Source organism: Budorcas taxicolor, chromosome 8 (genome assembly GCF_023091745.1).
Source record: "Budorcas taxicolor isolate Tak-1 chromosome 8, Takin1.1, whole genome shotgun sequence".
Lineage (NCBI taxonomy): Eukaryota > Metazoa > Chordata > Mammalia > Artiodactyla > Bovidae > Budorcas > Budorcas taxicolor.
Window position 1 is genome coordinate 72,060,772 of NC_068917.1, and position 12,566 is coordinate 72,073,337.

At 58.3% G+C, this 12,566-nt stretch overlaps 1 protein-coding gene across 1 annotated transcript; it reads left to right on the forward strand.

The window, feature by feature from the left end:
- Positions 1–5,873: 5,873 nt before the first annotated feature.
- Positions 5,874–10,887, forward strand: FGF17 (fibroblast growth factor 17). Its single transcript, XM_052645267.1, has 5 exons — positions 5,874–5,908; positions 6,078–6,114; positions 9,112–9,256; positions 9,425–9,531; positions 10,594–10,887. Exons 1-5 carry the CDS (start codon positions 5,874–5,876, stop codon positions 10,885–10,887), a joined length of 618 nt encoding a protein of 205 aa, XP_052501227.1.
- Positions 10,888–12,566: the final 1,679 nt, after the last annotated feature.

Here is a 12,566-nt window from a genome sequence, read left to right on the forward strand (position 1 = left end):
AAAGAGATGAGGAGCCAGGAGCGCCTGGCTGCAGTGACCAAGGGAGAACCCATGAGACCACCGTGCTGAGTCTGAATGTGATGGACATGATGGGGGGCGCAATGCAAGAGCCTCTCACCCCAACTCTCGGTTGCTGCAGGAAGAGCCCTGACTCACACTCACAATAAAGTTTGCTTTGCTAGGAACTTGTTTCTGCGGTGTCTCCCTGTCCTAGCCGGCCGCAATGAGCCCACATGTCCAGCAGAGGGAGGCCTTGTGCCAGCACACCAGGGCATGCCCACGCCAGCCAGCTATGTTCTGCTCTTTACCTTCCTCTCTTTCCCTGGCATCACCCCCATTCCCACCTTTGGGGGGAGGAACCAAGTGTCTCAGCCCCTTCCCTAGCTTTGAGAAAAGGAACCAGAGCTGGTGTGGGTCTTCCTGCATCCACACTCCCTTCTGGCAGGGCCTGGCTGTCCAAGATACACAACTGAGGGGTGATAGCTGCACCCCCCCAACCAGGAAGGGGCCAGCCTGCATCTCAAGAGCCCAGCCTAGACCTGCTCTTCCAGGTCTGCATCCTTTTTTGGGGGAGCTCCTCACAGGGCGAAGGTCTGTGTCAGTCGGTACCTTCAAGGGAACCTCCCAAGTGGGGAGACAGGCAGGCTTCCTGAAGACTATAGAAGGTCTCTTCCAGAAGGTGGGCAGTGAACACTTTCAACTCCCAGGCTAGCATTCCCTGAGGGCAGCAGCCAGAGCCACAAGAACAGGGCTCAGTAAATTGCTGGCTTGAGGCCAACAGAGGATTGGAAGGGGGGTGAATGACTCATTGCCTGGCTCTGGGCTTCTGCTCCCAGCAGCCTGCAGAGCCACTTTGAGGCCAGGTTCAACCATGGTGACATGCAGGTGGCTGTCCCGTTGGGGTCTACTTGTACAACCTCTCTGAGCTTCTCCTTGCCTCTAATCAGCACCCCACTGGCCAGGCTGAAGTGGACCAATGGGGAACTGGCCCTGCCCTCCCTCCCTAGGACCCCCAAGTATGGGTTCCAGGAGGCTGGAGGTCTCTGAACACCTGCATCAGAAAGGCAGGCTTCAGTCTCCCTATTCAGCTTCTCTTGATGCCAGAAAGAGGTAGAGGTGGGGAGGGCTGGCACTTTTTGGGTTCTTTTGGCCGTGCTGGGTGGGTGTTCATTGCTGTACGGACTTTTCCCTGGTTGCAGCCAGTGGAGGCTCCTCTCTAGTTGCCCTGCTCGGGCTTCTCACTGCGGTGGCTTCTCTTGGTGCAGAGCATGGGCCCTAAGGCACATATGCTTCTGTAGTTGTGGGTCACAGGTCCTAGAGCACAGGCTCAGTAGTTGTGACACATGGGCTTAGCTGCTCTGCAGCACGTGGGATCTTCCCAGACCAGGAATCAAACCCATGTCCCCAGCATTGGCAGGCAGATTCTTATTCACTGTACCCCCAGGGAAGTCCAGGGCTGGCGTTCTTGCTTCTGCTTTCTACACCCCATGAGGCAGATGTGAGTTTTGTCCTGCCTTCTAACAAGGGAGGACATGGCACTGACCTCAGTCACCCAGAGTGACAAGGGACGTCAGGTCTGGCTTCAGGTAGGCAGCTGGCACTGACTGTGGCCTCATGCCACCAAGATATGGGGCGGGCAAGACAAATTCCTTCAAGTGGCCCAGGTCTAGTAGAAACAAAGAGCCAACAACATAATTTCAATGACCATTGAGCACTGTGGAGGAAGTAGAATAGGCTAATTTCAATGGCGGGGGTAGGCTGTTCAGTTAGATCTGAGAAGGTGCCTCAAAGGAGAGCATGGACAGGAAAGGGATGATGGCTACGTGTGGAGCTGGCAGAAGGACATTCCCAGGAGCAGAGGGTGCAAAGGGCCTGAGGCGGAACAAGCACAGAGATATGGGCAGAAAGAAGGCTGATGTGATTGCGGTGATGACACTGTTCTGGGCACTGCTCTGAGTGCCTTCAATGGATTCATGCCTTTAATCCTCATGACTCTGCCCAGAGGAGGGTATTATTAGCCCCATTTCTCAGATGTGGAAAGTGAGGTACAGAGAGGTTAAACAACTTGCCCCAAAGTCACGCAGCCAGGATTCAGGCTCAAATAGTCTGGCCCTGTTTTTAACCACCCTGTGGGTGAGAGGGAGACATGAAAGTTGGAGGGCATTGGGAAGTCTCAAACTGAGAGCAGGGGTTAGAGTTGAGTCCGTGTGTGATCTTCTTGCCCAGGACGGGCAGCGCCAGAGCTCAGTTATAGCAAAGCCTATGTTCCCCTCAGGGCCTTCTTCCCTGCTCCAGCCTCAGGCAAGTGCCCCTGTTGTTCTCCTTTCCTCTGACTCAGCCACGGGCAGTCAATAGCTAGACTGCTGATATTTGATTTCCACGTGCTGGCTGGTGGTGGGGATCAAATAGCAAAGATGGGGGGATCTGCACTGGGGCAGAGGCCTTTGCCCTTCACCCTTCCTCGGCCCAACCTCTTCTGTTTGTCAACAGGAAAGGGGTGGGCTGAGGTCGAGCAGGTGGTGACAAGTGGCAGGCCTGCAGGTGGCCGCCTGTCTGCACAAGCTGGGCTGCTAGAGGCAGGCGTGAGACGTCCCCGCTGGGGGGGGTGTTGAACTTGGCACTAGGGGATGGGATTAACCACCAGGGCCCAGGCTACTTCTCACTCCCCTTAGCACCTCCTGCCACCCCCCATAAATGTTAATGAACTCTACCCTTCTGCCCCCTCCCAGCTCCCTCATATCAGGGGAGAAAGTCAAAGTTTAGGTAGACTGAGGATGGACTACATAAGAGGGTCTCTGCCTCTCTCTCCCTCATTCCTGTAGCTCTTGACCCTTTGCAGGAAGTGTCCTTCCTCTTAGCTGATGTGATGGATGGTAGTTTTGACATTGTCACTTGTGGCCATTTGCTTTTGAAAAATTAGGAAGCTGAGACCAGAGAGGTGAAGGAACTTGCCACAGGTCACACAGCCTGGAAGGACCTGGGCCAGGGAAGGAGGATAAAATTCAGAGGCCGGGTCTGAAACATTCCTCACTTGGGGCCCATCACTAGGGTTCCCACGGGGTAAAGAAGCAAACAGAGTCAGAAACCAGGCCTGCAGGTGCAGAATAGGAAGGGATGAAGAGCACAAACAGGCTACCCAGCAGTGCCCCAGAGTCCCTGGCACCAGCCCCCTGGCTGAGCCCCAAGGCCAAGCTTGACAGCGGGCATCTGTTACCATGGAGACCCAGGCTGGGCTGGGGGTTGGCCAGTTAGAGCAGGCCCTTCCCCCACTGACAGGAACCAGGCTGTCTGGCTCAGAGACCTTGGACCTGGATGGAACTCCTCACACCTGCCTTTCCTCACTGCCTTCCATTCTCCGAGCTTACCCCATCACCCCAGACCCCAAGTTTAAGCCTCTCTGCTCTTACCTGTGAGTCCTAGGGATTGAGGTCAGAAGAAGGTAGCTCTTAATACTCTTCGAGGGAGTAAGAGCAGGTGAGGATGAGGGCATGGCTTCCATAGAGGGAGCCGGCACCAATCACAGTGGAGAGTTAGAATCAGGACGTTGCCATGGGAGAGACAGAGTTTAAATGGGGCCCCTAGTGATGGTGCCAATGTGGAAAATGGAAATAACCAGGGGGACCATTGGTACCTTGTCCCAACTGCGCTGCTAACTAGCTGGGAGACCCTCTCTGGACCTCGCTGGCAAATGAGGAGGTGGGACCAGGTGAAGAATCTCCTAAGATCCCTTCCAGTTTTGACATTCTTTCCGATTGCATCCAGGGCTTCCCAGGTGGCACAATTGGTAAACAGCCCGCCTCCCAACGCAGGAGACATAAGAGACATGGGTTCCATCCCTGGGTGGGTGGGGGGAAGATCCCCTGGAGGAGAACATGGCAACCCTCTCCAGTAATCCTCTCCAGCCTGGAGAATCTTACGGACCGAGGAGTTGGGCAGGCTACAGTCCGAATGGTCGCAAAGAGTTGGGCACGACTGAGGTGACTGAGCATGCAAGCACGCATGCTGACTGCTTCCAACTCGGGCACATAGTTACAAAGATCAGGGCCAGGGCCGACGCTGCACCCCCCAGGCCAGCTCAGGCTCAACTCACCCTGGAGCTCCCAGCGGGGCACCTGGGGTGGAGCTGGGAGTGAGCATGGAGTTGGACCCGGAGGTGTCCCTGCTTGTTGGTGGGTGGGGAGGGGTGGCAGACAACTTTGTGGATTGTTCCAGCTCAGGAAGGTGAGAAGGAGGCCTGAAGGTGAGAGTTTCTCCCTTTGCCTCATCTCTTTAGGTAAATAAATCCCCAGCCAGCACTTCCCCTTCTCTTCCCAAGCTGGGGGCACTGTGACCTCCAGGGAGCCTAGAGCTGAAGTGTGAGCTTCCCTCAGAGATGCCCCCTAAGCACTAGCCCCCTCCCACAGCCACCATCAGCCACCTTCGGCAGGGAAGGAACCCTGGTGTAGAGTCCGTGCTCATCAGCTTCCAGGACCAGGGATATTGGGTCATGTTGAATGGGTGCTGTGCTGGGCCGGGAGGGCGTGGACACAGTAGAAAGAATGCACAGTGGAGGAGAAAGAGCAGGGACTTTGGAAACCTGACCACATCATTTGCTAGATGGCTATGTGAATGTGTGTTAGTCGCTCAGTCATGTCTGACTCTGAGACCCCATGAACTGTAGCCCACTGAGCTCTTCTATCCACGGGATTTCCCAAGCAAGAATACTGGAGTGAGTTGCCATTTCCTTCTTCAGGGGATCTTCCCAACCCAGGGATTGAACATGGGTATCCTGCAGTGCAGGCAGATTCTTCACCATCTGAGCCACCAGGGACTAGCTGGGTGATCCTGAACAAATGACCTATCGGTGTGCCTCAGTTTTCTCGCCTGCAGAATGGGGTGATACTTGGCATGGTACCGGGCAGTGTGGGACCACTGGGAGGTTGCTGGGCACTTTATCCCAGACAGCTGCTGGGGTACGAGAGGAGGAGGCCCCAGGCTCCTCTCAGCTCCCAGAGGCACTAGAGATGGCTGCTGGCCTGGGGGGAATGCCAAGTGGGGCCCAGAAGATATATCTCTGGCTTCTGCTTAAGCGTGACAATCTCACTGGGTCCTCCAACATCCTGAGGCATCACTGTGCCCATCTCTCAGAGGAAACCGCGGAGACCCAGAGGCAAGCGGCTGATGCCTGCTCACCTCCAAGGGATCCACCCAAAGCCCCAGCTGAGCGGTCTCCCTGCCCCTGGCTCCCAAGCTGGAGCACCCCCTATTTGCTGCTAGTCAGGAGAGCCTTAACCCCTCCTTCCTGGTGGTCAGACAGCAGATAGGGGGAGCAAGGGGTGACAGAGGCAGTGGAAGCGCCTAGCCAAGCCCACCTCCTGCCCCCTGGAGGGAGGTTCCTCCTTTTAAGGCTGCTCCTGATAATTTACACCCAGAGAGCCAGAATCAGCGACCCCAGGCCTGGACTGATTGATACCTGTGGCTCACCCTTGGGGAGGTGGGCCAGGAGGAGGAGAGAGAAGGAGGGACGCTGTCATTGAGGTCCTTGAGGGTCTGGAACAACACGGGAGCCTGTCTTCCTGATCCAAAGCCCCCAGCAGCTCCATCCTCTGCGCTTGGGTAGCCCTGCCAGAGGCTGGCAGCGCCCCGCCAGTGGCTGAGCTTTGCAGTCTCACTGGCTGGGAAGGTGGACTCCTCACACCTCAGTCTCCCAATTATACCCTCCTCCCCCTCCCCCCTCCGCCCCTCTCTCCTCCTCCCCTCCCTCTCCTCTTCACTGAAAACCTGTGGCTCGAAGAGACCTTGGCTACTCTGGGACTCTGCCCCTGGGGACTGCCCACATCTGCTCCTGACTTTGGGGGCAGGAGGGCAAACGGCCCCAAGAAATCTCTCCGGCAATGGGAGCCGCCCGCTTGCTGCCCAACCTCACACTGTAAGTGCACTGCTGTAGGACCCCGCTGTCTTGTTGCCATTTCCAGCCTCCTCGGGGGCAGACTTAATGGTCCCGGGACTGCCACAAGGACCGCGAGGTGGGCACCTGGTGTGCCCTTTGGCTGGCTGTTCCGGCACCCACAACCAGGTCCACCTTGTCTCCCACACAGGTGCCTGCAGCTGCTGATTCTCTGCTGTCAAACTCAGGTAGGTGGGCATCCCCCCGACCCCCACCTAGCTTTTCCCCATCTCTCTCACCCTACCAATGCGGGGGTGGGGGTGCAGTCTCCTTTCGGTGGACAGAAGCATATCCTGGCCTCTTCCGCAGTGCAGAAGACTCTGAGGTTTGTGGGGCTGGGATGGCATGGGGTAGGAGATTTGGGGATTGACAGACATTTTCATTTCAGCCCAGTTCCCCTGGGGTCTCTTCCGCTCCCTCCATCCCTCCACACTGGGTTCCCCCCAAGGCTAAATGCACAGGGGCAGCCAAGCCTGAGGGATGGAGCCCGGCAGTGGTCGAAAGAGGGCGGAGGTGATGGCTCAGGTGAGGCTTGTATCAATACTTGCAAGTTCCCGAGAAAGGACAGGTTTCCATGCAAAACCACCTGTGTGCACCCCTCACCCCACCCCACTCCCACCAACACAGATATCCTGCCAGTCATAGTCCTGGGGGGCATCTCGTGGGCACTCAGAATGCCCAGCCAGGGCGGGCGACTCCTTACCTATAGGGCAATGAGGTCAAGCCCAGAGGTTTGTATGGGACAAGAGTCAAGGGTTTGCTTCTCCACAGCCCCCAACCCCAAGTCAGCCTCCCCCCAGCCTCAGCCCCCCGTGCGAGGCTTGGTCCCTTTTTGTGATTCTCCATAAAAGTGCAGCTATTAAAATGCACTGGTCCAGAACCGCTCTGGGGAGACATCGCTTGGCTTTCCCAGGCCAGAGGCCGGCTTCTCTTCATAGCCAGTGGGGACTTTTTTTGAAGGTAAATGCCTTTTCTCTGAGCGAGGGAAAGGGGCTGCCTTTGAAGCGGTGGGGGGGTGGGAGAGAGAGAGACACCCCCCCTTTTCCTTCCCCCTTTTGCTCTAGCCCCCGTTCCAGGCCTTTTGCTTCACACATCCAGGGAGAGCAAGAAGAAAGCCCCCAGCCCGGCCAGGAGGGGGCTGGGGGTGGGCCCAACCTGTTCAGGAGGGGGAATTAGCACAATGGTGCGGCTGGCCAAGGCGTTTATGGCCTGGCTGAGGCCCCATTCAGGACTCCAGGAAGGTGGCAAAGCTGTCCTTTCCCCCTTGAAGTGCCCCCTCGCCCCCCTTGGTGGGGGGGCCAGCAGGCCGGACCACAGCCATGCTTGAGGAGCCGTCTGACAAGCAGCTGTCTGCGGCAGGGGAAGGGGAGGTCCCCCACAACCCCCACCCCGCAGCGGGAACATGAAAGGGACAGGCCAGGTCCCGCGGGGAGAGCGACTTGTGGGCTGTGGGCTGTGGGGGGGCGTGGGGCTGCTTTTGTGCAGGGCTAGAAGGGGGATGGGGAGAGGAGGGGGTTTGGGAGAGGGGGCCCCCTCTCTGCTCCTGACCTGGAACAGACAGACAGGAGGAGGCTGCCCGCCAAGAGGGGCGGAGGGTCTGAACCTGGGCCAGGAGGCTGGGGCTGGGGACGGGCCGGACCCCCTCCCCCTGGCACGGAGGCAGGTCCCCCACCCCAAATGCTGGCCTTAGGTTTTCTCAGGGCCGTGGAGAAGTGGGATGAGCAGACCCTGCTCCCACGGGATGGGGTTATGGCAACACTCCCGGGCTGTGCGGAGCTGGGGTCCGCCTTGGGCAGTGACACACACACATGAGGGGTTAACCCTGCGCAGGTTCCAGGTTCCGCAGGTTCACTGTCAGCCTGGAGCTGCTCCCTCACCTCCCACTTCCTCCAAGCTGATACTTCCTACCCCTCCCTCCAGGAGACACAGGCCCCTTACAGATGCTGGGGCTGGGGGGTCTAGCTCTGTCCAGATGGCTGCAATTGAGCTGGGATCAAGGTGGACTCAGGAATCTGGGGCATGGAAAGGCCGTCCCAGCACAGGCCAGCAGGATCCACGTGGAGAAACATTTTAGAGCTAGAGCCGGAGCTGTCACCAGCAGCTGGGAAATGTCATCCAGGTGTGCACCTTGCCAGAGAGTGAGCAGGCAGGAAGTGGTCTGCTTCTTTCCCATTCAGCGCTGCAGATGGATAAGGGGAGACCATGCTGGAGAAGGCACTTGTCCTGGCTTTGTATGGAGCACAATGCATGGTGGCAACAGCCCCTTTCCCCGCTGGGGAAGCAGTGGGAGGCAGCATCACCCCCGACTGGCCATGAGCCTCTGTGGCGCGGGCAGGCGGCCTCCCAGAACAGCCCCTGGGCCCCCGCTGGTAGTACCTCTCCACTTCTTCCACGAGGGAGGCCGCTCAACCCTAGAGCGGGGAGGAATGCTGGATGGGGCAATGGCTTCTCTGAGGGCCCTGAGCACCCAGGGGGAGTGGCAGAGGAGATGGGCGTGAGCTCAGGAGTTCTTGGTTAGCAGTGTAAAGAGGTGTAAAGAAATGCTTCCAGGGGCCCTGCAGGAGCTACAGAGAAGAGTCTTAGTGCCCCCACAATGGTCCATAGACCAGCTGCTGTGTGTGCACATACATGTGTGTGAGCGTGCACACATCTATGTGTGTGCATATGCTAGGCTTGGGCTGTGCAGAGGACTGGGGAGACATCTGGTCACCCTGGCTAACAGAACCAAGCCCCTGGCATTTTGGAGAAGGGACAAGCTCCCATCCTAGAGGCAGAGCAGGGGTCTGTCATCAGCTGTGTGGCCCCATGCACCTCCTCCCCAGATCACGGAGATCATATAGCACCAGCTTGAAGCTTCCTTCCAGCTCCCAGGGTCACCATTCCAGACCTGAACTGTGTCCCCAAGTGTCCCTCGAGCCTGGGCAGCTACCGGTCCTCTGCTCCAGGGCAGACGAGGAGCCAAGAGATGATGACTGGCTCACACACTGGCCTGGGAAGGGCACGGCCAGGTGCCCCCTTCCCCCACCCCCCCTACTTCACAGGGCAAATGACCTGCCCTCACCACACTCACCTCCGCACCCCTCCCCCGGATGGACCTGCGGTGGTGTCACCCAAAGCAAATTGACACTATTTTTCCCTTGGTAACCGCAAAGGGGGAGAATCACCCGTCTCCTAATTTTAACCAGTACGTGAGGGACCAGGGCGCCATGACTGACCAGCTGAGCCGGCGGCAGATCCGTGAGTACCAGCTCTACAGCCGGACCAGCGGCAAGCACGTGCAGGTCACCGGGCGTCGCATCTCCGCCACCGCCGAGGACGGCAACAAGTTTGGTGAGACCCAGCCCTCATGGGAGGCCATCCCCACACTCCTGTCTGGCCTCACATGATCCAAGGGCCTCCCCATGCCCCTCACCCCCACCCAAACTCAGAGGTCAGGCCCCCGGCTGCACCCCTGGGCTGGCAGCCCCAATGGACGGAGGTTTCTCCCCCTCCCCACAGCCAAGCTCATAGTGGAGACGGACACATTCGGAAGCCGGGTGCGCATCAAGGGGGCTGAGAGTGAGAAATACATCTGTATGAATAAGAGGGGCAAGCTCATCGGAAAGGTGAGGCCTGGGGGACAAGGAGTAACAAATGAGTCGTCTTCCTGGGGTGAGGGCAGGCCGGGTCCTGCAGCATCCCACCACCCTCTGCCGGGCCCCACCCAGAACTGTGACTTCTCTCACCCCACCATTCAGCCTCTCTCTGATCCCTTTAGTCCCTGTGGGTCTAAAAGTCCTCTGAGAACACTGGCTGATCCATAAGGATCCTTGGCTCTGGTTTATGGGGTAATTTCTCAGTATAGTGAGGAAGAATTTTAGCATCTACATCACGTGCCAGCCCTCGTGTTGAGGGCTAAGGGCTGATCAGTGTTGAGAAGGCCAGAAGTTCCCCTCTTAACCCCGCCCAAGGTAAGTGGAGTCCACAGGCTCCAAGTGGCAAAATTCATACTAACCACTTAATAGTGTAACCGCTAGTCACTCTCTCTGCAATGGTGGGTCCAGAGTTGTGCAGGGAGAATTCCACTTCCTTTTGCATCAGCCCATCCTGCATTCTGATTCTGGCTGTTCTCAAATATTTGCTTATTTTTGTCAAGTCTCAGTCTTCTCATCTGTAAAATGGGCATAGTGTCAAGATTATCTATAGAGCCAGATGGGTGGATGCCTGGTTCTCGACATAGTTGGTGTTTTACATACGTTTACCCCTTCTTTCCATCACACTGTTGCCTACCCTCCCTCCGCCCAGCAACACCATTCACCCAGATGGAGGACTGTTCTGCTTAATGAGTGCCTACTGAGTGTGTACTGAACTGCATAGTTACCCTGATCATTACCCCCAGCTGGATAAACCAAGGCTCAGTCTGGCTACATACCTTGCTCGAGGTGTACAACTTAAAGGACAAGGTTGTGTTTAAGTTCAGATCCGACTTCATCAAAGTTTGTTCCTCCCTCCACCTTTGCCTCTCCATCAAGAGTGCCCACCTCACCAGGCAGACATTCTTGGGCTCCCAGTCTCTGTGGTTCCCTCCCTGGTCCTATAACACAGGCCCATAAGGCAGACACGCCAGCCAAGGTGGGTAGACAAACTCCCCTTTTCTCCTTCCTACCCCCCCACCCCCACCCCGGCAGCCCAGCGGGAAGAGCAAAGACTGCGTGTTCACCGAGATTGTGCTGGAGAACAATTACACGGCCTTCCAGAATGCCCGGCACGAGGGCTGGTTCATGGCCTTCACACGGCAGGGCCGGCCCCGTCAGGCCTCCCGCAGCCGCCAGAACCAGCGAGAAGCTCACTTCATCAAGCGCCTCTACCAGGGCCAGCTGCCTTTCCCCAACCACGCCGAGAGGCAGAAACAGTTCGAGTTCGTGGGCTCGGCCCCCACCCGCCGGACCAAGCGCACGCGGAGGCCACAGCCCCTGACGTAGTCGGGACCGGGGACGCCGCCCCTCGCTCTCGGGCTTTCCCGTTCCCCTCCCTTCCTAATCCAAAGACTGGGCTGGGGTGGGGGCCGGGGAGCCAGAGCTCCGAAGGGGGATGCTGAGGAGCACCGAGCATCACAGCCACACAACCCCCACCCCACCCCCGCTGGAAAGGGGCAGGACTGCCACTAACCAGGGCGGCTCCCCGGGGCCTCACGCTGGAGTCTCCCCTGAGGGTGGGGCGGGCCCCCAGGAAGGAAGGTAGAAAAGTCAGTCTCCCTGAACCGAATGGGAAAGTCATCGGATTCAAGGTTCCTCAAATTCTCCTCCCCATTTCCCTCAGTCTGCCCCCAGCCTCCGAATTCTTCCTGGCCAGACGGTAGGAATGGGACTTTTGTTTTGGTTTCAGAAAAAAAAAAGAAAAAAAAAAAGAGCGCTGGCCATTCTTCACATTTCACTACCCAGGCCTGCACCCCCAATCCCTCAACTCCCAGCCCCGGAATAAAACCATTTTCTTGCAAACAGGTTATCTGAAGGGGCGCGGGAGAACTGCAAAACTGAACTGGGGACAAACTGGGACAAACTCCTCTCCGAGAGGAGAGGAGGCGAGCGCACAGGCCCGGGCGTGGTGCGACAGGTGGAGGCCGGGCTGGGCCCCGCACGTCCCTGCAGGGGCAGGGGACACGGACAGGGGCAGCCAGGAGGGAGGGATGGCCGGCAGGCTCCGCACCTCCACCCCGCAGGAGGCTGGCGGCCCACGGCGCGCCCCTCCTCCGCGGGCTCGAGTTTCCTGGCTGGCACCGCGCGTCCCGTGCGACCTGCTGGGGCGCAGAAACCCCAATCCTGGGGCCGGCCGGAGCCACCGGGGCCGAGGACGCCTCCAGGGCAGCCGCGGGCGCTGCAGCCTCCTCGCCCGGAGCCAGATTGCTTTTTTCCGGTGAGGAGGTCGGGTGGGGGAGGAGCGCGGAGGGGCAGAAGGGGAGGGAGGACGAGCCCGCGTCCCGAGTGCCCAGGTCCCCGCGGGGGGCGGGGCGGGGGCCACACCTGGGGGAAAACGCGATTAGAGGCTGCGGGCTAGAAAAGGCGGGGTGTTCCGGGCGGCAGGGGCAATCCTCCCCGCCTTCCTCCCAGCCCCGAGCTCCTCTGGTGGGCTTTCCAGACGCCTCCAGGTGTGCATTTGGGGAGTGGAACTAAGAGGCCGTAAAACCCGCCCCTTTCCTCTTTTGCCACGGCTTTTAATCTTGTCAAGGGGGGAGGCCCTTCCTAGCAGTGGCCCCTTCTCTGCTCTTCTCTCGGAACACTCTTTCGGAGCCCTCTCTTCTGCGGATGGACCCCCCCCCTCCCCCAGCCTCAATTTCCCTTCCCTTTCTGCGAAAATGTTAAGGGGAGAAGGGGTGTGGATTTTGGAGAGAGAAGAAAGGATGAAAGACATCCCTTTTTCCCCTCTTCTCCCAACAGTGGCCTAAAAATAAGGAAAGAATGGAAAGTGGTGGGGGGGATGGGGGCTGGTTTAGTCAAAAGGGGAGGTGAGTGGAGTGTGGTCCAAGTGGATGGGGGTGGGGGGATCAGTCACCTCTCCCTGGGTGAGGACTGGAGCCCAAGCTGACACCCCCAACTCCTGGGGAATTTAGACGGCCATAGCCAAGAGGGAGGTCCCCAAGCCATTCTCCCTCCAGCTTGTCATA

Bases quoted from the DNA above. Each gene is read 5' to 3' on its own strand.
- FGF17 (XM_052645267.1), top strand. From the start codon at position 5,874: ATGGGAGCCGCCCGCTTGCTGCCCAACCTCACACT. The intron at 6,115-9,111 runs GTAGGTGGGCAT...AATTTTAACCAG, and splicing joins TTCTCTGCTGTCAAACTCAG to TACGTGAGGGACCAGGGCGC. The intron at 9,532-10,593 runs GTGAGGCCTGGG...CCACCCCGGCAG, and splicing joins GGGGCAAGCTCATCGGAAAG to CCCAGCGGGAAGAGCAAAGA.